Here is a 27494-nt window from a genome sequence, read left to right on the forward strand (position 1 = left end):
ACACATACCTAACTGTTCTGAGCAGTTTCTAGAGCATTGCTTACTGGCCCAAATTACAAGTCAACCTGGTCCAGGATGTAGATCTGGAGTTCTCTCATGTGAAGCTGTATGGACTTCCATCAGATAACCGAATTGCATCATTTTGTGTGTTCAGACTCATTGAGTCCACAGGAGGAAACTAAACATGATGATTCACTGCAGTTTAGAGGAGCTCTTCCTGTGTCTCAAACCATGGCTGTACTGCAACGATAAAATATCAGCTCAGACACACATGTCTCTGTTTTGCCTTCCTCCAAGTAACACTTTTCAGAGAATATCAGAGCTGTGGTGTCTACTTGCAGTCTAGACTAATGTTTGGTGGAATTTGTTCCATGTAAACAGTCTCTCTTGTATCCTTGCATGTATCATGGAAAAGTTACCGGATGTACCGGCTTCACATGGTCATGACAGGAGTTGAAATACTAGTAAACTTTGCACTGACTATTTTATCACACAAGTCACGTTAACAATATTACCTTTTTATTTTGTGCTAACTAACGCGTTCATTTAGTGCGATTAATACTATATTAAAAAAAAAATAACGTGTTAAAAAAATTAACGCAATTAATCATGTTTCTTGACCCGTTCATAAATTCCGTAATAAAATTAAGTGTTTTCCTACCATAGGAGTAAGCTTGAAGTACATGTAACTGAGTTTTTATGAGGCGCATCAGCAGGGGGCAGTCAGCACTCCTCAACAAACCTCACAGGCAGCGCAGACACAGAATGAAAGCATTCACACAGGATCCGTTTCAGGGGCGGGTCCAGAAGTGCGGCACGGGTGCCAGCTGCCACCCTAAAAATGAGCTTTGCCACCTCAACTCGGACCCCGCTCAGGTCCTGGAGATGGTGAGCAACTATTTACTTGACACAGCATCTTAAAAATGTGGCATTTATGCCACTTAAAACCAGTGAGATCAAAAGCGTCTGTCTGATGCATCTGCACATAGACCAACAATTAAAACTAGTCGGAATGCAAGAACGCATCATGTGAGAACATGACAGATTGACCAACTTAATTGCAAAATGGATTGCAGTGTACTGTAGGCTTGTTCAATGATATGGGACTAAAGCAAATAATATAGTATATTGACTTCTGATGCCACTTTTTGTATTGTCTAATCAGTGCTTTACTTTCTGCCACAATAATACCAAATATTTCTTAAAAATCTTAATTATAATTATTATATATACTATATTTATAATAATTTGAATTATTATGTATTATTTATGTTGAATTATCTTTATTTTGGGGTCTTTTTTCAGTAAATAAAGATATATGCGATATGTGATTAGTTTGATTAATGAACTGGCATCTTATGTAATTAATTCAATTTAAAAACTGTAATCGGGGGCCTGGGTATCTCAGCGAGTATTGACGCTGGCTACCACCCCTAGAGTCACAAGTTCAAATTCAGGGCGTGCTGAGTGACTCCAGCCAGGTCTCCTAAGTAACCAAATTGGCCCGGTTGCTAGGGAGGGTAGAGTCACATGGGGTAACCTCCTCGTGGTCGCTATAATGTGGTTCTCGCTCTTGGTGGGGCGCGTGGTGAGTTGAGTGTGGATGCCGCGGAGAATAGCGTGAAGCCTCCACACGCGCTATGTCTCCGTGGTAACGCGCTCAACAAGTCACGTGATAAGATGCGTGGATTGACGTCTCAGACGCGGAGGCAACTGAGATTCGTCCTCCACCACCCGGATTGAGGCGAGTCACTACACCACCATGAGGACCTAGAGCACATTGGGAATTGGGCATTCCAGATTGGGGGGAAAAAAGTGGAGGAAATCTGAGGGGGAAAAAACTGTAATCGACTGACAGCCCTAATTTTATTAAGTGTTGTGGCAATACTTTCCAAACAGTGTGTATTTGAACATTTATCCCAGTGCAGTGTCTTGCCATATAGACTTCTATTGTAAATGCATGACTGTAAACTTCATTAAATGAAGAACAATTCGTAATAATTTTCTGTGGTCATCAACAGACAGCATTCCACAGATGCCATAAAGCTTAGCTTGAATTTAACCTGGAACATTCCTTTAATCAGCTAACAAAAACAGTTCACAACCAGGCAAAAGCTATTTGGAAAAGGTGTTTGGCAAAATGGGCACCTCAACAAGAGTTAAAATGAGTAATTGTGTTTGTGGAAGAGCATCGGAAAATGATGAACAATGTCTGAAACAGTCTTGCATGTCTCCAATGAACAGTGTTTGAGCGAGGAGTTATCAGTGTTTGAGAGCGGTGGGCCAGGTGAGGAATAACCTCTGGAATAAAAGGAGGATTAAGGAAGTCTTTAGCACCTCCTCGACATCCAATCAAACACACAAATAAACAGAAGGCCTCAGAACACACAACACAAGAGCAACCGGAACTAATCCTGTGCTCCCGTCATTCCACACGCCCAGAGAACGTAAAACCATCTTTGTGAAAAAGAGTTTTGATGTTTCTCATTCCACTTTTGTAATAGAGCGAATGTTCAGTCAAGTCATTCCTGTTATGCACATTTTGAACACTGAAACTGTTCATGAATCTGCTTGTATTTCTACAAATGTGTACGGCAGACTTTCAGATATATGCTCTGGTCAAGCTCAGACACTTGATTGTACAACCGGATAATTTTCACAGTGGCAAAAATATTAAACAGGATGGGGAAAAACAAATCCGTTTTCATTTGAAAACTCTGTTTTCAGTCTCCTTACGCCATTGTTTACCAGAGTATGTGGTAATGAAGAGCATTTTCGAAAGTCTCCGTTTTCGGTGGAGGAAAACACAGTTCCAGTGTGCAGATTTCTTGTCCAATGACAAGAGGTGTAAACGCAGCAAAATCATTGTGTTTTTAAATGAAAACTAACATCACAGAACTGATCAAATCCATTGCTAATGGTTACTGATGTTTGTGCTGTTGTTTTCTCACCAGAAATGAGGTCACTTGCTGGAGGATACAAATTTATATTGCTGACACAGGAAATAAAAAACTATAAATTAGTCAATAAAACAACTATCCAAAAAACATGTTTTGAATAAGAAAATATTAAGAAACACCCAGAATATTTCTTCATAAATAGATTTAGAAGTGCATCGCACCGAGGACAGGGCAAGAATGGCAACCTCTTATGTGAAATTATTTAATTGTGATATTTTGATAAAAGACAACTAATTATGATTTCCAACTTTAAAGTGTTTTTAGGCAATATATTAAGACCAGGGTCCGGGGGTCACGTGACGCCATGCAAGCAGCAGACGTGTGAGCGACGATTATTTTCATGTTATAATCTGGTGAAATTTGATACACCCAGTTGCACATTTGCCCTTTGTTGCAAAACATGGCAAAGAAGTCAACATCCTCGGGCTCTGGAGATATTAAAAGACACTTACTTGTTCAGGATGAAAGCCCCGACAGGCCTACAGACCGGGGACTCGATTTGGATGGCGCGGCGGGAGAGGACATCCAGCGTCAGTTGTCCAACATGTCGGTGATGTTGACGAAGATTCTTGCTGACTTGGAGGATCTCGCTGTAATACGTCGATTGATTACAGCGATGGAAATAAAATTCTCCGAGTTAGGTACAAGAGTGTCTGATGTTGAAAAATGAATTGATTTTTTGGAATCTACGGAGAGGGAATTAACCGCTAATCCGCCCGCGACCAAAGTTAATCTGGAACATCTCCTTGAAAAGCTTGAAGATCTTGAAAATAGAAACCGCAGGAATAACATACGAATTGTTGGAATTCCTGAGCATGAGGAGGGCAGAGATATGGTGAAATTCCTGGACGAGCTCTTCCCGAGTCTGCTCGACATAACAGGCCACAAGCTGGAAATCGAGCGAGCTCACAGAGTGCCAGCTCACAGATCTGCTGAGGGAGATAGGCCCAGATCGATTCTGGCCAGATTTCTGAGATCATCCGATAAAGATCTTGTGTTGCGCCAGGCGAGGAGTAAAGAGAAGCTTTCTTGGAAGAACCATAATATTTTCTTGTTCCCGGACTTTGCTAGTTCGACAAGAGAGAAACGCGATCGGTTCAAGGAATGTAAGAAACTCTTACATCAGAAAAAGATCTCGTTTGCTCTGATGTTTCCTGCCAAACTGAGAATAGAAATGAAGGTCGGTCGCAAAGTATTCACATGTCCAAATCTGGCAATGTCTTTTCTAGAATCAATGTCTTTATAGACTCAATGGCTGAGTAAACCATTGGATGTTTCTCATGTGAGTGGGTCTGACTCGCTGTACCTAACGCTTGAGGATGCTGGACGACATTTTATGTTTTTTGCGTTGGCTCCGCCATGCAGCTGGAGCTTGTTTTGTGAATAACACTTTTCCTTAAAGAAACTTTTGCATTTAAGTTCCCGGACAGATTGAGAGTGGACACTACGGATGACCGCAAAATATCTACATGCTCACACAAAGGATGTCTTTTATAAAGCTGACGGATTGTGTAAGTCATGGTATATACTTTTATGCGGTCTCCGAGTGAATTGACTTGACCATCCGGGGAACCGGGATGCCGGTTTTGTTTCTTTTTGTATTGGTCCGCCTAGCGGCTGGAGCTTGTTCTGTTGAATAACACTCCTGTGGAACAGCTGTTGATTAATCTGTTTATTCTTCGTGCTTATTCCTCCTGCTGGCTGGAGTTTGGTTTGTTGAGTATTTTTATGGGACATTGGAATGATTATGTCATCCGTTGAACTCATAACAGCTGGCTCACTGAACATTCGTTTGTCTGTTCGAGGAATCTGAACTGTTTTATATCAGCTGGAATTTGTTTTGTGGAAGATCACACCTTTGAGACAGTTCTGTGAATGAATCTACACATTCTTTGTGTTCATTCTTCCTAATGACTGGGTTTATTTTACAAAGTATTTTCTGTTATGTAATTTTTCCTCACAATTTGTGAGGCAAAATTGAGCAATTCGATGGCAAAGTTGTCGTGGGGGCTCGAGGGCGTTCATGGACCTTTTGAGTTTAAAGGGATTGTCGCCGGTTGGCGCTGTCGTGCGCGGGGTTAATGCGCACGTTTTTCTTTTTTCTGTTTGTTTTGTTCGGGGGGATGTTCGGGGGTTGATTGTTTCACTAATGGGGAATGTGGTCTTCATAATTTTATTTTTGACACACAATCTAATTTTTCTAAAGTGTCAAAATGTCAAATGTTAATATGAGTGGGTTATCTCTCTCCACATGGAATGTAAATGGGTTGGGGCACCCCATAAAAAGAAGGAAGGTTATTTCTTTTCTTAAACGTAAGAAATATGATATAGTGTTTCTTCAAGAAACACATCTCTCCCCGCAGGAAGCTGAAAAATTTGGGAAGATATGGGGTGGACATGTTTTCTTTAGTGTTGGCTCAAGTAAGAGCAGGGGAGTCATTATACTGATTAATAAACATCTACAATTCAAATGTCTCAAACAGACTAAAGATAAAATAGGAAGAGTCATTATTGTTTTAGCAGAAATTCAGGGGCAACGGTTGATTTTGGCTAATATTTACACATCTAACGCTGATGATCAGGGCTTTTTTATAGATCTTGAAGGGATGTTGCAAGCCGCTGGCACCCCTCATGATATAATATTGGGAGGAGACTTTAATCTTTTGATGGACTCAGTTCTTGATCATAGTGAAGCAAAAGTGTGTAAACCCCCTAGAGCAACATTGACACTTCACAGGATGTGTAAAAATCTTGGTCTTTCGGATATTTGGAGACTTTTGAACCCATCTGGTAGGGACTATAAATTTTTTTCATCAGTCCATAAGATTTATTCTAGAATAGATTTTTTTTTTTTTTTATATCCAAATCCCTCATTTCATCTGTTGTTGATTGCTCAATTGGAAACATTTTAGTCTCAGATCATGCCCTGGTGAGTTTAGAGGTGTTGCCACATATAGAGAAAAAGAAATCATATAGTTGGCGCCTTAATGTATCCCTTTTGCAAAATCCTGATTTCCAACAAATGTTAAAGACTGAAATCAATGTTTATATGGAGACCAACTGGTCCTCAGTATCCTCTGTGGGCGTGGCTTGGGAGGCACTTAAGGTGGTTCTTAGGGGCCGGATCATACAGTATGCCTCATTTACCAAAAAATCAAAAGCCCGAGAACGTGTGGAGTTGGAAGGAAATATTAAAAATGCCGAAGCAGAGATGAAGCGCTGAATGTCATCTGATGGCCTCGGAGAACTGACCCGATTGAAATACAGATATAATACTATTTTGTCGCAGAAAGTGGAATTTTGGCTATTCAGGGCAAGACAGTCATACTTTGAGTCGGGGGACAAAGCTGGGAAGCTTTTGGCTAGATATATAAAGCAGAGAGAGTCTCTTTCTACCATTCCTTCAGTGAAATCTGCTGGTGGTGAAATATTTACCTCGGCCATTGATATTAATAATGCCTTTAAAGAATTCTATATTGATTTTTATAGTTCTACGTCTTCGTCTACTGATGAAGATATTAGAAACTTTGTGGAACCATTAAAACTTCCTAAACTGACGACTGAGCAAAAAAATTCTCTTGATTCTGAGATAAACTTGGAGGAGCTTGACGAGGTAATTAAGTCCTTACCTACAGGCAAGGCTCCAGGGACAGATGGTTTTGCTGCTGAATTTTTTAGATCCTATGCTACAAAACTGGCCCCACTTTTGTTAGAAGTTTATACTGAATCATTAAAGAATGGAAATCTTCCTGCAACCATGACACAAGCCCGGATCAGTCTGATTCTTAAAAAGGACAAAGATCCAAGCGAGTGTAAAAGTTACCGTCCAATTTCCCTGATCCAGCTAGACGATAAAATTTGGTCAAAAATGTTGGCTAACTGATTAAGTTATGACATCTCTTATACAGTGCATCCGGAAAGTATTCACAGCGCTTCACTTTTTCCACATTTTGTTATGTTACAGTCTTATTCCAAAATGGATTAAATTCATTATTTTCCTCAAAATTCTACAAACAATACCCCATAATGACAACGTGAAAGAAGTTTGTTTGAAATCTTTGCAAATTTATAAAAAAAAACAAAAAACAAAAAAAAAAACCCACACAACACACATGTACATAAGTATTCACAGCCTTTGCTCAATACTTTGTTGAAGCACCTTTGGCACCAATTACAGCCTCAAGTCTTTTTGAGTATGATGCTACAAGCTTGGCACACCAATTTTTGGGCAGTTTCTCCCATTCTTCTTTGTCTCTGTACATTGCTGCATTCATCTTTCCCTCGATCCTGACTAGTCTCCCAGTTCCTGCCGCTGAAAAACATCCCCACAGCATGATGCTGCCACCACCATGCTTCACTGTAGGGATGGTATTGGCCAGGTGATGAGCGGTGCCTGGTTTCCTCCAGACATGACGCTTGCCATTCAGGCCAAAGAGTTCAATCTTTGTTTCTCATGGTCTGAGAGTCCTTCAGGTGCCTTTTGGCAAACTCCAGGTGGGCTGTCATGTGCCTTTTACTGAGGAGTGGCTTCTGTCTGGCCACTCTACCATACAGGCCTGATTGGTGGAGTGCTGCAGAGATGGTTGTTCTTCTGGAAGGTTCTCCTCTCTCCACAGAGAAACGCTGGAGCTCTGTCAGAGTGACCATCGGGTTCTTGGTCACCTCCCTGACTAAGGGCCTTCTCCCCCGATCACTCAGTTTGGCCAGGCGGCCAGCTCTAGGAAGAGTCCTGGTGGTTCCAAACTTCTTCCATTTATGGATGATGGAGGCCACTGTGCTCATTGGGATCTTCAATACTGCAGAAATTTTTCTGTACCCTTCCCCAGATCTGAACCTCGATACAATCCTGTCTCGGAGGTCTACAGACAATTCCTTGGACTTCATGGCTTGGTTTGTGCTCTGACATGCACTGTTAACTGTGGGACCTTATATAGACAGGTGTGTGCCTTTCCAAATCATGTCCAATCAACTGAATTTACCACAGGTGGACTCCAATCAAGTTGTAGAAACATCTCAAGGATGATCAGTGGAAACAGGATGCACCTGAGCTCAATTTTGAGTGTCATGACAAAGGCTGTGAATACTTATGTACATGTGATTTTTTTCGTTTTTTATTTTTAATAAATTTGCAAAGATTTCAAACAAACTTCTTTCACGTTGTCATTATGGGGTATTGTTTGTAGAATTTTGAGGAAAATAATGAATTTAATCAGTTTTGGAATAAGGCTGTAACATAACAAAATGTGGAAAAAGTGAAGCGCTGTGAATACTTTCCGGATGCACTGTACATATAGATCAGGTGGGGTTTATTCGGGGCCGTAGCTCTTCTGATAACATTAGGTGTTTCATCAATATCATGTGGTCAGTAGTGAATGATCAGTCTCCGGTCGCTGCCATCTCACTTGACGCCGAAAAGGCGTTTGATATTGTAGAATGGGATTATCTTTTTAAGATCTTGGAAATGTATGGGTTCGGGAGTACATTTATTGGATGGATTAAGTTACTTTATAGACACCCTGTAGCAGCGGTACAAACAAATGGATTAATTTCAGATTATTTTACTCTGAATAGGGGCACTCGGCAGGGTTGCCCTCTTTCCCCATTATTGGTCTGTCTTGCCCTGGAACCATTAGCAGCCGCGATAAGAAAGGAAGATGATTTTCCAGTGGTGGTGGCGGGAGGTGTGGCGCATAAGCTTCTGCTTTACGCAGATGATATTTTATTATTTGTCTCTGACCCCACTAGATCTATGCCTTGCCTCCACAGAATTATTAATTCCTTTTCCAAGTTCTCAGGACACAAAGTTAATTGGTCTAAATCCGAAGCTTTGGCTCTGACAGCGTACTGCCCAGTAACGGCCTTCCAGCCGGGCGCCTTCCAGTGGCCCAAACAGGGCATTAAGTATTTGGGGATTTTATTCCCAGCAAATTTGTCTGATTTAGTCAGAGTTAATTTTGATCCCTTAATAAAAAGGTTTTCGAATGATGTGGACAGGTGGGCTTCATTACACTTATCGATGATTGGGAAGGTTAATGTAATTAAAATGAATTGTATTCCAAAATTTAACTACCTGTTACAATCTCTCCCTATAGATGTCCCCCTCTCTTATTTCAAGCAATTTGATAGCATAGCGAAGTACTTCATTTGGAATGGTAAGTGTAAGGCTGATTGACAAAGGTGGGCTAGGCCTACCCAAGATTTTGTTTTATTATTATGCATTCAGTCTCAGACATTTGACAAATTTTTGGATTCCCAGATCTCAATTTTATAAGTATTTACAGCTGCACCACCTACTCTGCACTGTTTTTGGGAGTGGCACGCACCCCCTAGTGCGGAGTGGTGATTACTGCTTTTGGAAAAAGTCATGAGGCACTCCCTGCTAATTCAGAGTCTGGGGGCTGGAGCTTCAACTTCTCTCAAGAGATTATGGGAGGAAGATTTAAATTAGTTTTTGGAGGAGGGAGTGTGGGCTAGGATTCTTAAAAACATCAAGTCTGCATCTAGAGATGGAAGGATGCACCTTATGCAATTTAAGGCTCTACATAGATTTTATTGGACCCCTTCTAAATTGTATAGACTTGGTCTTAAGGACACACCCACCTGCTGGCGATGCCATTTAGAAAATGGAGACACCACCCATGTTTTTTGGGGGTGTCGTAAGAAACAGGAGTTCTGGTTGAGGGTCCAGAATTTTATGGCCGATGTATTGGGTACTCAGATCTCCTTTTGCCCCAGGCTCTGTATTTTTGGATGACGGGGTGGTCACTGATGTAGGAGATAAGTACATGAAGAATTGGATCCTGGCCAGAGTTATGGTGGCAGACAGGTTATCCTTAGAGGATGGAAGTCAGCTGGAGCCCCCTCGTTTCGTGAGTGGTGCGAGGAGATGGGCAGGGGGGCAGCTTGGGAAGAGTTGTTATATAGAAGGCTAGGCAACATGGATATGTTCATCAGGAGGTGGGGCAGCTATTTGGCCTTTTTGGAGGGCTCTCGGGGAGGGGCAGTGGAGGGAGACATGTTGTTTTAAATGTGTATGTTGTAGCCTTTTTGTTTTTGAACATATACTTTTTTTAAATGTATATTTTCTTCTGTTTTATTGTTTGTTTGTGTGTCTTTGTCAATTGTATTTGACCACTGGGGTATCTGTTTGTGTTGGGTGGTGGGGTGGGGTGGTTAATGTTCGGGAGGAAGGGTTGTAAATAATATAATGTGATTCCATATATTCTGTTATTATTTTTAATATATATATATATATATATATATATATATATATATATATATATATATATATATATATATATGTTATATGGAATCAATAAAAACTTTTAATAACAAAGAATCATTTGTTTGGGAATCAGACTACACTGTCGCAATGTAAGTTTTTGATTCACAAAAAAAAAAAAAATGGCTCTAAAGAGTCACTTTTTTGGGAAATGGACTACACTACCTGGACTCAAGATGGCGCCGTGTATGGCTGCTGCGTTGCGAGCTCCGACACAACATAGCAATGGTTTGTTTGTTTTGTTTACAATTCTTATGTTTTTTGTCTTGGATGTTGTCTGCCTTATTGTCTACGACAGACAAACATTTTTGGACATTGGTTCAGCGATCTCACACCGAAAACCGGACTTCACATTCCTCAATGCCGACCCGCTGTTTACAAACACGCAAGCGGAGCCCTTTGTCTGGGCAGCACGGCCGCGGAAACGCAGGAGGAAAAGGGGAAACAGAGCCGGCGTTCTCATCAGAGTAAGACGCCGCGCAAATCGACCCCCGCTACCCACTATTCTACTGGCAAATGTTCAGTCTCTGGATAACAAGCTCTGCGAGCTGAAAGCGCGGATCTCTTTCCAACGAGAGACGAGGGACTGCTGCATTATCTGCCTTACGGAAACTTGGATGTCTGCGGAGATTCCAGACTCAGCCATTGAACCCGCGGGGTTCTCCATGCTCCGAGCGGACAGAGCGAAAGACCTCTCAGGTAAAAGTAGAGGAGGTGGTGTATGTTTTATGATCAACAAATCCTGGTGTGATCAGAGGAACGTACATTCCATCAAGTCTTTCTGTTCTCCTGACCTGGAATTTCTTATGCTTCTGTGTCGACCATTCTGGCTACCGAGGGAATTCACAGCGGTTATTATCACAGCTGTGTACATCCCGCCACAAGCCGACACAGACCGGGCACTCAAGGAACTGTATGGGAGTATAAGTGAGCAGGAAACCGCACACCCTGAGGCCGCGTTCATTGTGACCGGGGACTTTAATAAAGCCAGTTTAAAATCAGTCGCACCAAAATATCACCAGCACATTAGTTTCAACACACGAGGGGACCGGGTTTTGGACCATTGCTACTCTCCGTTCCGGGATGGCTACAAATCCCTCCCCCGCCCACCATTTGGCAAATCGGACCACTCTTCCATTCTGCTTCTGCCCGCTTACAGGCAGAAATTGAAACAGGAAGCACCCACCCTCAGAACGATCCAGTGCTGGTCGGACCAATCAGACTCTACGCTACAAGACTGTTTTGATCGCACGGACTGGGAGATGTTCCGGTCCGCCTCTGATGACGACATCGAGCTTTACGCTGATAGCGTAATGTGTTTCATCAGAACGTGCGTAGAGGAAGTGATTCTGACCAGAACTGTGCGAATCTATCCGAATCAGAAGCCATGGATCAATAGCGATGTTCGCGCGGCACTTAATGTGCGGACCTCCGCTTTTAATTCCGGGAACGCGGAGGAGCATAAACAAGCCAGTTATGCCCTCCGAAAAACTATCAAAACAGCAAAACGCCAGTACAGGAGCAAGATTGAAGGACAGTTTAACACCACCAACTCTAGAAGCATGTGGCAGGGAATTAACATCATCACGGACTTTAAAGGGAATAAAAACTCCGCCATGAACACCGCTGCCTCTCTACCGGAAGAGCTAAATACTTTTTATGCTCGTTTCGAGGGAAATAACACCGCCCTCGCGGAGAGAGCTCTCACGGCCGAAGCTACAGAGGTTAGTTCACTCTCCGTCTCTGTAGCGGATGTAACCCGATCCTTCCGACGGGTGAATATCCGCAAAGCCGCGGGCCCAGACGGCATTCCGGGCCACGTCATCAGAGCGTGCGCGAACCAGCTGGCTGGTGTTTTTACGGACATTTTCAACCTTTCCCTCTCTTTGTCTGTAGTCCCCACATGCTTTAAAACATCCACCATTGTGCCTGTTCCAAAACAATCAAAAATAACTTGTTTAAATGACTGGCGTCCTGTTGCTCTGACCCCCATCATCAGCAAATGTTTTGAGAGACTAATCAGAGATTACATCTGCTCTGTATTACCACTCAATCTTGACCCGCTGCAGTTTGCATACCGCAACAACCGCTCCACTGATGATGCCATTGCATCTACAATACACACTGCTCTCTCCCACCTGGAAAAAAAGAACACTTATGTGAGAATGTTGTTTGTAGACTACAGCTCAGCATTCAACACCATAGTGCCCTCCAAGTTAGATGAGAAACTCCGGGCTCTGGGCTTAAACAGCTCGCTGTGCAGCTGGATCCTGGACTTCCTGTCAAGCAGACGCCAGGTGGTTAGAATAGGCAGCAACATCTCCTCATCACTGACCCTCAACACTGGAGCCCCACAGGGCTGTGTTCTCAGCCCACTACTGTATTCCCTGTACACACATGACTGTGTGGCAACACATAACTCCAATGCCATCATTAAGTTTGCTGATGACACGACGGTGGTAGGTCTGATCACTGACAATGATGAAACAGCCTACAGAGAGGAGGTGCACACTCTGACACACTGGTGTCAGGAGCACAACCTCTCCCTCAACGTCAGTAAGACAAAGGAGCTTGTGGTGGACTTCAGAAGAAAAGACAGAGAACACAGTCCAATCACCATCAATGGAGCACCAGTGGAGAGAGTCAGCAGCTTCAAGTTCCTGGGTGTCCACATCACTGAGGAACTCACATGGTCCGTCCACACTGAAGTCGTTGTGAAGAAGGCTCATCAGCGCCTCTTCTTCCTGAGACGGCTGAGGAAGTTTGGAATGAACCGCCACATCCTCACACGGTTCTACACCTGCACTGTGGAGAGCATCCTGACTGGCTGTATCTCCGCCTGGTACGGCAATAGCACTGCCCACAACCGCAAAGCACTGCAAAGGGTGGTGCGAACTGCCAAACACATCATCGGAGGTGAGCTTCCCTCCCTCCAGGAAATATATACAAGGCGGTGTGTGAAAAAAGCTCGGAGGATCATCAGAGACTCCAGCCACCCGAGCCATGGGATGTTCTCGCTGCTACCATCAGGTAGGCGGTATTGCAGCATCAGGACCCGCACCAGCCGACTCCATGATAGCTTCTTCCCCCAAGCAATCAGACTTCTGAACTCTTGATCTCCCACGATCAAATACATCAGCACTGCACTTTATTACTCTTTTATCTCACACCGGACTCATAAATTATGTTATTATTATTATATTATGTCTCTCTTAACAACTGACTATCAACCGACAGCTTGAATGTCAATACAGTACAATACTGTACATTATATATATATATATATATATATACTTTTTTTATATATATTTTAATTTTTATTGAATAATGTGTATCTATATAGTAAAAAACAAAAAAACAAAAACAGCATATTGTATACTGTACAGTGTATGTTATTATTTGTATATTGTTGAGTGTAATTATGTGTATAACAGATGTTTAAATTGTGTTGTGTTAATTTGATGTTTTAAGTTGAGTTTAATTATGTATAACAGATGTTTAAATTGCGTTGTCACGACTGCTATGTTGATCGGAACTGCACCCAAGAATTTCACACACCATTGCACTTGTGTATATGGCTGTGTGACAATAAAGTGATTTGATTTGATTTGATTTGACTAGTCGCACTGTATGTTTTTGATTCACTAAAAAGAACCGGCTCTAAAGAGTCACTTATTTGGGAATCAGACTTCACTGGTGTCACTGTATGTTTTTGATTCACTAAAAAGACCCGGCTCTAAAGAGTCATTTGTTTGGGAAATGGACTACACTGGTTGCACTGTATATTTTTGATTCACTAAAAAGAACCGGCTCATAAGAGTCATATGTTTGGGAATCGGACTACACTGGTCACATTGTATGTTTTTGATTCCCAAAAAAAGAACCGGCCCTAAAGAGTCATTTGCTTAGGAATCAAACAACACTGATCACGCCTTGTGTTATTGATCCACTAAAAAGAACTGTCTCTAAAGAGTCATATGTTAGGGAATCAGATTATACTGGTCGTGCTGTTGTTGTTGATTTACTAAAAAGTATCAGCTCTAAAGAGTCATTTGTTTGGGAACTGGACTTCACTGGTCACCCTGTATGTTTTTGATTTACAATAAATAACCGGCTCCAAAGAGTCATTTGTTTGGGAATTAGACTATACTGATCACGCCTTGTGTTATTGATCCACTAAAAAGAACTGGCTCCAATGAGTCATATGTTTGGGAATTGGACTACACTGGTCCCACTGAATGTTTTTGATTCAATAAAAAGAATCAGCTCTAAAGAGTCATTTGTTTGGGAATCAGACTACACTGGTCTCACTGTTTGTTTTAGATTCACTAAAAAGAATCATCTCTAAAATATTATCTCTTTTTGGGTCTCGTGCTGTAGATTAAGCAGCAGAGTTGGGGCGCCGCTGAACAGTGCAGGAAACAATGTCTATTTTACTACAGTTTTTAGTACATTGAACTTTAATAAACTGTATTGATCTTTCATGTTTTCTCTACTCTTTTCATTCTGAAATTGTCTCTCTGAGCATGACCTTTGACCTGTAGGTCAGAGCAGCCTCAGAAGTTGACGGTCAGCTTCTAAAACAAGCGTCTGTCTTAAGAGACACACACATACTCATCTATATGCCAACCGAGGAGAAATACTACAAAATTCAGCTAGAAACAGCCTGAGCTCGGACTGCACAAACTCAGGACGAGTTTCATATTCTGTTCAAATCACTATGAGCAATAATGATGCTCGACTTTAACAACTGAAACCTTCCGTAAATGAGAACAAAATCTTGAGCAATCTCATAGTGAAATATTTTACTGTAAGGCACAAGGAAGAAGCAACTACCCAGAAAAAAAAACTTGCAACGTTTTTTTTATTTTTTTTATTTTAGTTTAAACGGATCGCAGTTTTACTGCTCATGATGCAGCGTTTGTTCTCCTTTAAACTTGAGTAATGGATTTCAGAGAAAAGCCTTGGGTTAATTTGCTTAAAAAAACATTAATTATTCATAGTTCCCTGTTGCTTTAATGATACTGCTGAAACAAACACAACAAAACTCTCCCTCATCAGGAACACAGTTAATCAGTGAAGAATGCCTAAATTAAATTACAAGAGTAAGCAGAAAAGAGCTATATATTTTCTGTCTTCTTTAACTTTAAGCACCATTTATGTTGAGGTTTCATATTTTTGCATTAGAAACACATTGACAGGCAGATGTCCAATGAAGCTTCACACACATACAGACAACAGTCCACTTACAAACGAAAAAGAATAAACAAAACAAAAAAAACAAAACACTTTAAATGGGTGTTCAGGTCTACAAAGCACCACCAATGAGATGTTCTAGAAAGAACATTGAGGTAATATATTGAGTTCTGAATTAAAGAGATCTTTGAATAAGGGAAAAAATGAGACCAAGAAGGAGAAATTAAATTCAAAGAGCAAAACAAGGAAAATCGTCCGAGTATTATAGCTTGACATGTGTGACATCACTTCCTGTAACAGCTCATAGGTGCGCTGATGTCCTGAGACCGTTGTGAAGGGCCACGTATAAATAAACAATTTGTAATAACACTGTCATCCAAAATGAAACTGTGACCATACAACCTGTTTGAAAACGGTTTACATTTGACTTTTCTACTTTTACTTCCATAGACTTAGAAACATGAAAGTCTTAATAATACAAAAATAATGCTGCAAGTATCTCCTTAAAGGAATTTTTTTCTTACGCAGACCTCAAAAGGAGATGTTAGGCAGTATGTTCAGTCTCAGTCCCCATTCACTTTCATTGTATGAAAAAAGAAATATGCAATGAAAGTGAATGGTGACCAAGGCCATCATTCCGCATTAAATCTGTGTTTAGAGCGAAGAAAATGGAAGAAAGTCATACAGGTTTGGAACAACTTAAGTGTAAGTAAATGATGACAGAATTTAAATTTTTGGGTGAGCTGTGCCTTTGTGTAATGGTGTAATATTGTACCTGTCCAGAGGTGGTGCTCTTTTTGACAGCATACAGATTCAAAATGCACTTCAGTTTATGTCAGTCAGTTTGTGTTTGTACACATGGACGGACAGCGCTGCCAGCTAACGCTGGGTAATCTTGTATGTCCTTTGTAAGAATGTTACTATGCAAGTGTGCGTTCATTTTTTCTTGACTCCGCCCTGGTTGTTGAATAGGTTCACTCTGCTCTTGGTGCCCACAGATGTTACGGTGACGCCCGGCTGCTGCATCACTTTATCCAGCGTGGTCTTCTTAATCGCAGCAGGTGAAATCTTCTCCTGATCAGCCAGATACTGCAGCTCCCTATGAGGAGGAACACAGACAATGAGATTTACTGAAGCCACGTTCACACTACAGTTAAATCCGGTGTCACTCCACTTCAGAATGCTTAATCGCACTCTGTTCACACTACAGTTAAATCCAGTGTCACTCCACTTCAGAATGTTTAATCTCACTCTGTTCACACTACAGTTAAATCCGGTGTCACTCCACTTCAGAATGTTTAATCGCACTCTGTTCACACTACAGTTAAATCCGGTGTCACTCCACTTCAGAATGTTTAATCTCACTCTGTTCACACTACAGTTAAATCCGGTGTCACTCCACTTCAGAATATTTAATCGCACTCTGTTCACACTACAATTAAATCCGGTGTCACTCCACTTCAGAATGTTTAATCTCACTCTGTTCACTCTACAGTTAAATCCGGTGTCACTCCACTTCAGAATGTTTAATCTCACTCTGTTCACACTACAGTTAAATCCGGTGTCACTCCACTTCAGAATGTTTAATCTCACTCTGTTCACACTACAGATAAATCCAGTGTCACTCCACTTCAGAATGTTTCATCTCATTCTGTTCAATCCTACAGATAAATCTGGTGTCACTCCACTTCAGAATATTTAATGTCATTCTGTTCACACTACAGTTAAATCCAGTGTCACTCCACTTCTGCAGTTAAATTCGGTGTTGCTTTTGAGTGTTTTCTGAGTGGTAACTGCCAGATGACTTTTTCTTTAGTCAAAAATAAAACACCAAATAGGTTAAAAAGAGCAGTTCACACAAAAAATAAGACTGTGGCTTGTGTGTTTACATGAGGGACTTGTGAGGACTTGTGTTGTCTAGTGTTAAAAAATACTGCAAGTTCTCAAGTGAACACATGCTACTGTTAACAAGCTTCAACATACATTGTGTTGTTTCTCACCAGACCCTATCGTTTGCCTTCTGAAGACTTAAGACGCACAAGTCGCATGAACTACTTTTATGACACTTTTGGCTTCTTTCTAAAGTTTTAAAGTGAGGGACTATTAACTGCTGTTGTATTGAAGAGATAAATTATGACAGATTTTTTTGGGAACTATACCTTTAACTGTTGGAATTAGGGATGTCCCGATCCCATTTTTTTGGAGACGTACCAATACTTCCAAATACAACACTGTGAGACTGATATTTGTATTATGTGTGTATTTTTTTCAGCAACTGTTACTCAAAAGACACCACCAAAAAGTAGTTTTTTAGCTGTCACTAAATAATTAAAAATTACAAAAAACTAAAAGTATGTAAAATAATCACAAAATAAAACCAAGAGAGCTGATTTACTGACATTATTGGTTTCAGCAACTGTAGCTCAACAGATATTATCAAATAGTCTTTTTAGCTCTCACATTGACAAAAATAGTCAAAAATCTAAAATTTCACAGAAAAAACATATTTACCAATATGTAAAGACTGTCTATCAATAAGGATTCTTTTGCAATTGTAAGGGGCAGGTTCTTTTTCATGAACAAAAGCATCTCTGCATGTTAACATGTAGGGCCCTATGAAATTCATTTTATTTTTTTCCAAATTCCATTTGATCTCCTGGGATTTTCACACACAACAGTCTCTAGAATTTACTCAGAATGGTGCCAAAACACATCCAGTGAGCAGCAGTTCTGCGTATGGAAACGGAGAATGACCAGACTGGTTTGAACTGACAAAGTCTACAGTAACTCAGATAACTGCTCTGTACAATTGTGGTGAGAAGAATATCATCTCTGAATGCTATTCTGAGATGCGGCTTGGCGCTGTTTTGGCGGCACGAGGGGGACCTACACAATATTAGGTAGGTGCTTTTAATGTTGTGGCTGATTGGTGTATGTACATCAGATGGTATCGATGTTTGGTATCGGAGCATTTTTACAAGTACATGAGCGCAGTATCAGACCCATGACATCCCTTTATATAGTCTATGGGTCTTATTAACAATTGTGAGGTGACAAATAATTGCTATGGTGATCACTATAACAACCATAACAGGTTCAGGAGTGACTCCTGTATTTTGTACACAAACGGATAATTCAAAGGATTCACTTCTGTATTTAAAACTTTGCAGCATATACATGGAGTGACAGAAGATTACAACTACAGTTTATTATAGTTCTGCAGAGTCAATATTTTTTAGACACAAAGGTTACAACTGACCAGCAGAGGTTAAATTGGGGCCATTTTAAAAGTGCAATAAAGATTTTACCGTGTCCTGATGCAGGACGCCTCCACAGCATTTATGAGCAAACTGCGGAATCCGCCACTCTCCAGGAAGTGCAGTGCATGAATGGTAGCGCCACCTGGTGAGCAGACGTTGTCTTTCAGCTGACCAGGGTGCTGCTCGGAGTCAAGGAGCATTTTAGCTGCACCCTACAAACAAAAGAAATACAGACGACTCCGCTTAATTCTCACAGAAGTACCAGAGTATATTTGAGACATTGCAGGATTTTTAGAAGCAACTCAAAAGGCCAAATTTACATATTTCTACTGCACACTAAAAGTATGCACTTCGTTGGTTATGGTAAAGTACATACTTTTGAGTATGTAGCAAGCCAATATGTTAGTATTGGGACATACTTGAATATTGTAAAGTTGTTTTGACATCAAACTGTTTGAGTTTGCATCAAGGTAAATTAATTACCTTATAGAATGTAAATTGGGACGTACGCATAATTTCTTGTAGCTAAAATGGACCTTAATTTGCATGTGTCTATTATAAACCTGAACAGTTGATTAAAATATGTAAAGACACAAGGCCTAAATAAATGTCCATTTAGCTCATTATTGTTCCATTTATGAAAGTAAACAGAGACCATGTTGTCTTTCAATGGTGCGACATGACGTACCAGTAACGCCTGAGCTCCCAGTCGCACCGCCAGTCTCCGTGGCAACCCCATCTTCACCCCTCCATCAGCGAGAGCATCGAGAGCCGTAAATGCCTGAGAACAAACGAAAATGCTTGACAAATATGAATTGTGTCTTTTTCAACTAATTTACAGTTTCAGTTGTTATAATGTTTTTTTTAAATGTAAAAGTAGTCATTAAGTGTCCCGTTTAAAAAGCTGGGCCGTGATGTAAATGCACTCACATAAGCGGGTCCGCTGCCGCTGAGTCCCGTCACGGCATCGATCAGATCTTCCTCCACCTCCGTACAAAACCCGACGCTCGTCATCAGCTGCTCCAGCAGTTTCCCGTCCTCCACGTCAGCATGCGTTCCCGTGGCGTAAACCGTAGCACCCTCACGCACAACTACCGGCGTGTTCGTCATACAACGCATCACTTTAGGAGCCGTACGATACTGAAGCAGTTTCTGCACAGAGAATGTATTTGTATCGTTTACAATTATTATATTCCATGTGTTTACTAAGGCATTGCAATTTCTCACATTATAACCATTAAACTTCAGTGTTTAACTCGTCCTGCAGCATTTGTGCTACAGACATGATCTAGACGGGTAACGTTTGTCAAATTGAACTTTGATGTTGGCTGACACAAAGCCTTGTCTGTAAGTTTGATGAATATGCAGACAAACACTCAGCTATCTAGATAAGATAGTCAGACTGTCACATAGTCAGATAGACCGTCAGAGAGCGACAGCAATTTAAAGCAGATCAAAGGCCTTTTGTGGGTTTGTTTACATTTGAATTTTTGTCAGAGATTGAATTACTGAACATTCCGTCAATGCAATTCTATGGTAATTTGCCAATATTCAATCATGCACTGTGTGAAAACCATAAGTCTGATCATTTAGAAAAGAAAAAGCACACTATTGCTGAACAGTCTGAAGGTCTGTGCAAAGTTTCGTGAATGTAGCTTGAATGCTCTAAACGCTACAAAGTTTTTCATCAACGCAACATAATAATTAATTATGCACATGACATATATACAGTATATATAAAAATCTACTTATGTTGGCTTTGCTGTTATTCTACAAATTTTGTTTAGGGGTTTTTCATTTCAAACTCACTGGGTGATATGGCCAAAAATATTATCACAATATTTTTTTTTATATCGTTCGATAGCGATACGGGGGAAGGAAATGTTGGTTAGACCTCAAGAATGAATGTAAATATAACTTGTTTTGTTTACAAGTAAACTCCTGAGGGTAAGCTAGCTTTAAAGTTTAGGATTTAACCCTACATAAGGTATGTGACCTCTTTTCAATGAAATTTTGCCAATTTCATCGTCTTAAGCGGACGACTGACTGCAATTAAAGACGTTCTTGTGACGCTTCACACTACATACCAGTAGGTGGCGGTAATGCAACATAAGCTGGATCACCAACTGCCAATAAATATCACAAGAAGAAACACTTTCTAACCTGTGACAGCGCTATGGATTATGAAAAAACATTTAACTAAATAGTACATTAATAAACAGCAATGGTGTTGATGTCCGAGGTGTTGTATTCAGTCGATAGCTGTATTGCATTGCAGTGGTGTCTTGTTTGGTACACAACGATCTCATATTGGCCGGATAGCTAGCGGCAACTGAGCCTTATTGCTGGTTTCCATGACAGCAGGGCTATGTAGCCGTTAGCCTGCTAATACTTCCTAACTGGTTGATCTTATGACTGTGATTCAGTTAGCTAATTGTGTGTATAACTTTGCCGAACTGCTTGCCGTTTTAGCAACATGTATCTGATCCAATCGTCTAGATCTAGAAAATCGGCTGAATACTGAAAATTACTCAAAAGTTTATCATAACAAAAACAAATTCCTATAAGTGTTTAATATCATTCTGTTCACACTACAGTTAAATCTGGTGTCACTCCACTTCTCAATTTTTAATGTCATTCTGTTCACACTATGGTTAAATCTCCTTCAGACAAGCAGTTTGCTCCATGGCCCAGTGTGATTATTAATTAATTTGGTGTGGCTTGCTTCTGTTTTACAAATTTGCTCATGTGACGAGGAGGGGGGCGTGGCCAGGTCATGCACCATATTGCACGGCCGGCGCTGAATGAGCTGATCAGCGGGAGAGTGAGATAAAGGGGAGCCGGAAGCACCATGAGGCCGCGTTGCATGTGTATCTGTGTTTAAGTTAAGTTTGACATTAAAACTGACTGTTCAGCCGGTTCCCGCTGCCTCCTTGCCCCATCTTATGTGCAACGAGTGAGTCATTAGATCATTTTGAGATGTTCACAACCGAAATTTACCAAGAGACTTTATAGTATTTAATCATTATAAGAACAAAGCATATCTATTATTTCCGTTCAATCTGTGAACTGCCGAGCATGACTTTATCCAAAAAGACATCAATAACAGTCTAATAATGAGTACCAATTATGTCTTTACCTTCTCCTTTATTAAAATTTGCATGACAAATATACTGACTTCTGTAGAATGTTTAAACATAAGAAAAAAAGCTGATGTACTGTATCTTTTTCATTCAGTATTTAAATCTTTTATCAGAAAAGACAATGATAATGTCCTTTCGTCATTGTGAAGTGCATTTCACATGAGTTGAGGCATCAACACTCCATTCAACGCCAGTGTCAAGCGGCGCTTTGCCCTCCACATGACAAGCGTTGCAGAAAGCATCACAGAGGGGCGAATTTAGAAGCTTCACACAAGAAAGTGGGAGGTGCACAATAAACACTGAAAACATTTATTTGCAAGAGAAAAAAAAGTTTGCTTTGATTGCAGAAAGTAAAAAAGGATTCGTTTATGTTTATGTCTTAGCATTTGTTATGTGTGAATGTAATTACTGTAGTTCAATAACTAGGGTCTCTGCATACTCGCAAACGACAATTAATTAAAATAAATTCAATATCTTTACATAAATTTGGACAGTTTTAAAATATTTATTGTACAACCCCAATTCCGAAAAAGTTGTGACAGTATGAAAAATGCTAATAAAAACAAAAGGAGTGATTGGTAAATTATATTCACCCTTTGCTATATTGAAAGCACCACAACTACACATTATATGATGTTTTTTTTAATGTACATTAATTTCAAATCAGATGATTGGAACACACTCCACAAAAGTTGACACAGGGGCAATTTAAGACTAATAACAATTTGACGAGTTGAAATAACAAGGCAATGTGAAACAGGAGATGTTAAACAGTTGATGCAATCATGTCATAGTATATAAAATCAGTCTAGTCCTTCAAGAGCAAGGATCGTTCCAGACTTGTCAATTTACCAACAGATGCTTCAGCAAATAATCCAGCACTTTGAGAACAATGTTCCCCAAAGACAAACTGGAAGGATTTTGGGCATTTCACCCTCTAGAGTGCATAATATAGTTAAAAGATTCCAGGAATCTGGTCAAATCTCGGTGCGTAAAGGGCAAGACGAAAACCACTTCTGAATGTGTGTGATCTCTGATCCCTCAGACGTCACTATCTTAAAAAACATCATTCATCTGTAATGGATATCATGAACATGGGCTTGGGATTACTTTAGTAAACCTTTGTTAGTCAACACCACTCGCCGCTGCATCCACAGATGCAAGTTAAGACTTTACTATGTAAAGGAGAAGCCATACATCAACACTGTCCAGAAGCGCTGCCGACTTTTCTGGGCTCGGTCTCATCTGAGATGGAAAGTAGAACAGTGGAACTGTGTTTTTTTGGTCCGATGAGTACACATTTCAAATAGTTTTTGAGAAACACAGCCATCATGTTCTCCAGGCCAAAGAGGAAAAGGACCATCCAAGCTGTTATTAGCATCAGGTCTAAAAGCCAATGTCTGTATAGGCCAGGGGTGTGTCAGTGCCCATGGCATGGGTAACTCACACATCTGTGAGGGCACTATTAATGCAGACAGATTTGTACACATTTTGGAGCAGCATATACTGCCATCCAGCACTGTCTTTTCCAGGGATGTCCCTGCATTTTCATCAGGACAACTCCAAACCAAATACTGCCCGGATTACAAGTGCATGGCTGTGTGAGCAGACAGTGCGGGTGCTAGATTGGCCTGCCTGCAGTCCTGATCATCTCCAATTGAGAATGCGTGGTACATTAAGAAATGCACAATATGGCAATGAAGACTGTGTCTTCAGTGCCCAAATGCTTAAGTGTTATTAGAAGAAATGGTGATGTTTCACAGTAGTAAACACTCAACTGTCCCAACTTTTTTGAGCGTATTGCAATCATCTGATTTGAAATGACTGTATATTTTCAAAACAACATATAAAACATCATATAATGTGTAGTTGTAGTGCTTTCAATATAGCACAAAAAAAAAAAAGTCATACTGTCCCAAATTTTTCGGAATTGGGGTTGTAGCCTTGTTCTCTCAAAGACATCATTTGTGTGGCAATAACGTGTGTGAAAAACATATTGTGGTGTTAAGTTTCAGCCGAGGTTGCGCTGACGCATCACTTCATAGACTTCAATGTATTCGGCAGCACTGACGCGAGTCATGTGAAAGGCCCTCAACGTATATGAACATCAGTCACTTTTACACATTTATAGCTCCTCCGGCCTTTTCTCTCTGTGATGAACAAGGTAGACTCACATGCTGATGCTGAAGTAAATGAACAACATGCCCCTCTCATTCAGTCTGTCGGCACATGTACCAGGTCATTCAGTTTGTTTATGAATGAGAAGTTTCATGAGTGCCGCTTCTCACTGTGCACGCGCTGCTGTAGACAAGCACACGATTGGCCATAGCTGTAACCAATCAAGCAATCTGCCTCGGTTGGAACGCAATTGCCAAGCACCCAATTGGCTGCTGCTGTAATCAATCATGAGGGTGTAAGCGCCCTTAACTGTTGATGTTGTTTAACAATGTGCAGCCGCCGACAGGGACAAAACGACTGTGTATTTGACACCAGTCCCGATCATTACACGTAACGGAAACCTTGCTAGCAACAGTCAAACCGTTTTATTATACTGAAATATTTTCCAGGACCAATCATTATTTTCCAGGACATTTAGGTATTTTTCTAATTTTCCATGACTGGAAAACTGCATTGCAAAATTCCAGGTTTCCAGGACACGTGGGAACCCTGTCAACTCTGTAGGTCCATACAATGCATGTCAATGGTGGCCAAAACTTTGAAGCTCCAAAAAGCACATAAAGGCAGCATGAAGGTAATCCATAAAACCCCAGTGGTTTAATTCCATGTCTTCAGAAGTGATATGATATTTAAGTCATTTTTAAAATAAATCCCCATTTCACTTCTTTTGTTTTTGCTGATTCACATTCTTTGTGCATATCTCCACCTACTAGGCAGGGAGAATTTATGGGAAAAAAATGGACTTAAATAGTGATCTGTTTCTCACCCACACCTATCATATCACTTCTGAAGACATGGATTAAACCACTGCAGTCTTATGGAGTACTTTTATACTGCCTTTGTGCTTTTTGGAGCTTCAAAGTTCTGGTCACCATTCACTGAAATATTCGTCTAAAAATCTTCATTTGTGTTCTGCTGAAGACAGAAAGTCATACACATCTGGGATGGCATGAGGGTGAGTAAATCATGAGAGAATTTTCATTTTTGGGTGAACTATTCCTTAAAAGGGACCACCAAAACTTAGGATGCAGAAAACAAAGATGCTAAGTTCCAAAGTAAACTTGTAGCATCTCGTTGGTCATTACAGACTGATAAAAAAAAAAAAAAAAACAACAAAGAAATGTTAGCTGAAATAATAGAACCTAACTGTTTCCTTTGGGACAGATTCTGTAGACGATACAAAAATGTGTGATGTTTTTTGATAAAAGAGAATAATTTATAGCTTTTCCATTTGGGTGTAAATGAACAAATGGAATGTCTGCTATGAGCACTGACAAACAAAAACATGTCAGAACACGAGTGCTGTTAACACAAACACAGAAATCATAAAGAGAAAAAATATATAAAATACATCTGTTTTGTGCACAATTAAAGGGACTGATGGGGTTCAACACAAACATGTACAGCATCTATGGCACGCTGTCGACAACCACAGACAATTTTACTCAGCAAATGTACAGTTATGCACTTAGAATGAAGTATATGGGGTAAGCGTTCCAGAGGATTGTATTTTTGTTAAAGAACTTACTTGAATTCTTCATTAAAAAGTGTGCTTTTTGAGCTGTAAACGGTCTAAATCCTACTTTTGCAGTGGCACTACTTTTCTAGGCGAATGAACTTCCTGTGAGTGTGTTGTCAGAGTCTCAGCATTACACTTTTAAGTGAAATCAGCCTGCAAATGGCTTACTTACAGTAGACTCTGCATATTAAGCTGCAATATGAAGTAATTTTAACATCAAATGACACACATCATTCAGTTTTAAAAACAATGATTGTCCTGAAATACTTGACCTGGGCTGTGTTTCCCAAAAGCATTGTAGCTTAAGTAGATCGTAGAAACCATTGGCACCAATGGTTTCTACAATCTACTTAGGCTATGATGCTTTTTGGGAAACCCAGCCCTGAATGTTTCACACCTTCTCAATAGAGCTGATCGTGACTCCAGCCGCACAGGAGACAATGAGGTGACGATCTTCAATATCTGGACCGATTTCATCCAGAACAAATGGGATGATGTGTGGTTTCACCGCCAGGAACAGAACGTCACTCTTATGTGCGGCTTCCTTGTTGCTTGTCGTAAAATTGACACCCATTTTCTGAAGACGACAGAAAGATGAGATGTTAAACTACAGACGGCAGACTATAAACTATTAACACCCAAACACGTGGAGTTGAAGCTTACACACCCTCAGACCTGAGACTGTGGGCAGATCTGTGTCAGGTGAACTCGCTGTGATTCGGTTTGCTGCGATTACACCTGAAAACAAGGTGGAAAAAACCCTTTACTATCATTGTAGGTGGGGGTGCTGCAAAAGTGCAGAATACGGCCTGAGTAAATATAATCCTGATCAGTCCAGAGACTAAAGGTAATTTATTAGTATATGGTCGGTCATCCTGACCTGGTTCTTACCTGCTGCTGTGAAGCCCCTGACCAGGGCATGTGCCAGCTGACCCGCTCCGATAAAGCCAACACTCATCCTGATGATGTCACACCTGCACATGACACAATCAGAACACCAACTCAGTCTGGAGTCCTGGATTTACAGTTAATCTCATTATTACACAACACAATATAACTAGACGAAAATAAAGAATCAATTCTGCCTTTAAATAGCTGCATATTTGAGGAGTGCTATAATGTTACATTGTAGCATCTGTTTCGGTTATATTATAATTATGTAACGTTGTAGCATCATTTCCAGATATATTCTTATATGCATCACTGTAACAGTATCATTGCAACTGCTGCTTCAATGTAACTTAACAAAATAACTAGTTGATACTACAGTGTAACAACTGTAACTGATGGTATGGTGGAACAATATAAGTATTATATTTTGTAACTGATTTATGTAATCCAACAAAATACTCATGCTACAGTGTAACTAACCGTATAACAATGTGTGTTCAATATATCTGTAATAACTGATAACTTTAAATGATGTTTTCGTAAATTACATTGAATAATCTTAATTCCTCTCATGCTACAACATGTAAAAGCCAAACACATTAATCAACACCATATTACTTTATGTTATATCGCTACATACAGAAAATACAGGCTCACCTTCACCGAGACTCGAAGTGTTTAGAAACTTGGGTTCTGAAATCTGGACGCTTTTGCAGTAATTGATGTCAACGTGGCTTCCCTCGCCATGTGCACCGGAAAAGCGCTTTGACTGACAGGTGAATCCACCAATGAGAGAGGAGATGCTGTCGAGTCAAACCAATCAGCGCGGAGAGAGCGCGGTATGAGGGCGGGGTTTGTGCGACTCCATTGCATCAGTTCCCGTAGTATAAATACCGAATGTAGCTCAAGAGCGTCAGTGTGTTTATAGCTGAACAGATACTGATTCTTCACACTTAAGACACTGGCACCTGTAGAATAAAAGGTTTTAGTTGTTAAATAACAAAAAGAATGCGTCCTCCTGACAACAATTACCATGGTAACCACAGGTTTCCGCATTACTACAGC

At 40.5% G+C, this 27494-nt stretch overlaps 2 protein-coding genes across 5 annotated transcripts in view; both read right to left on the bottom strand.

The window, feature by feature from the left end:
- LOC127428197 (transcription factor MafG-like) overlaps nucleotides 1–946 on the bottom strand; it is a 46555-nt gene extending 45609 nt beyond the window's left edge. For 2 of the 4 annotated variants that reach the window (XM_051676381.1, XM_051676380.1), the window contains exon 1: nucleotides 9–305. The gene's annotated coding sequence lies outside the window, so the exon portion shown is untranslated. Of the gene's footprint in view, nucleotides 1–8 lie in introns of all 4 variants that reach the window. The other 2 variants (XR_007895045.1, XM_051676376.1) reach the window with 2 other exon arrangements.
- A 14160-nt stretch (nucleotides 947–15106) lies between these two features.
- On the bottom strand, nucleotides 15107–27184 carry LOC127428195 (pyrroline-5-carboxylate reductase 1, mitochondrial-like). The gene is made up of 8 exons (XM_051676369.1): nucleotides 27087–27184; nucleotides 26430–26512; nucleotides 26206–26276; nucleotides 25936–26115; nucleotides 19629–19850; nucleotides 19387–19479; nucleotides 18747–18910; nucleotides 15107–16537 (listed from the first exon to the last, which is right to left on the bottom strand). Exons 2-8 carry the CDS (start codon nucleotides 26494–26496, stop codon nucleotides 16375–16377), a joined length of 960 nt encoding a protein of 319 aa, XP_051532329.1. The 5' UTR covers nucleotides 26497–26512; nucleotides 27087–27184; the 3' UTR covers nucleotides 15107–16374.
- Nucleotides 27185–27494: the final 310 nt, after the last annotated feature.

The sequence above is a fragment of the Myxocyprinus asiaticus genome, chromosome 37 (assembly GCF_019703515.2).
Source record: "Myxocyprinus asiaticus isolate MX2 ecotype Aquarium Trade chromosome 37, UBuf_Myxa_2, whole genome shotgun sequence".
NCBI classification, from domain to species: Eukaryota; Metazoa; Chordata; class Actinopteri; order Cypriniformes; family Catostomidae; genus Myxocyprinus; species Myxocyprinus asiaticus.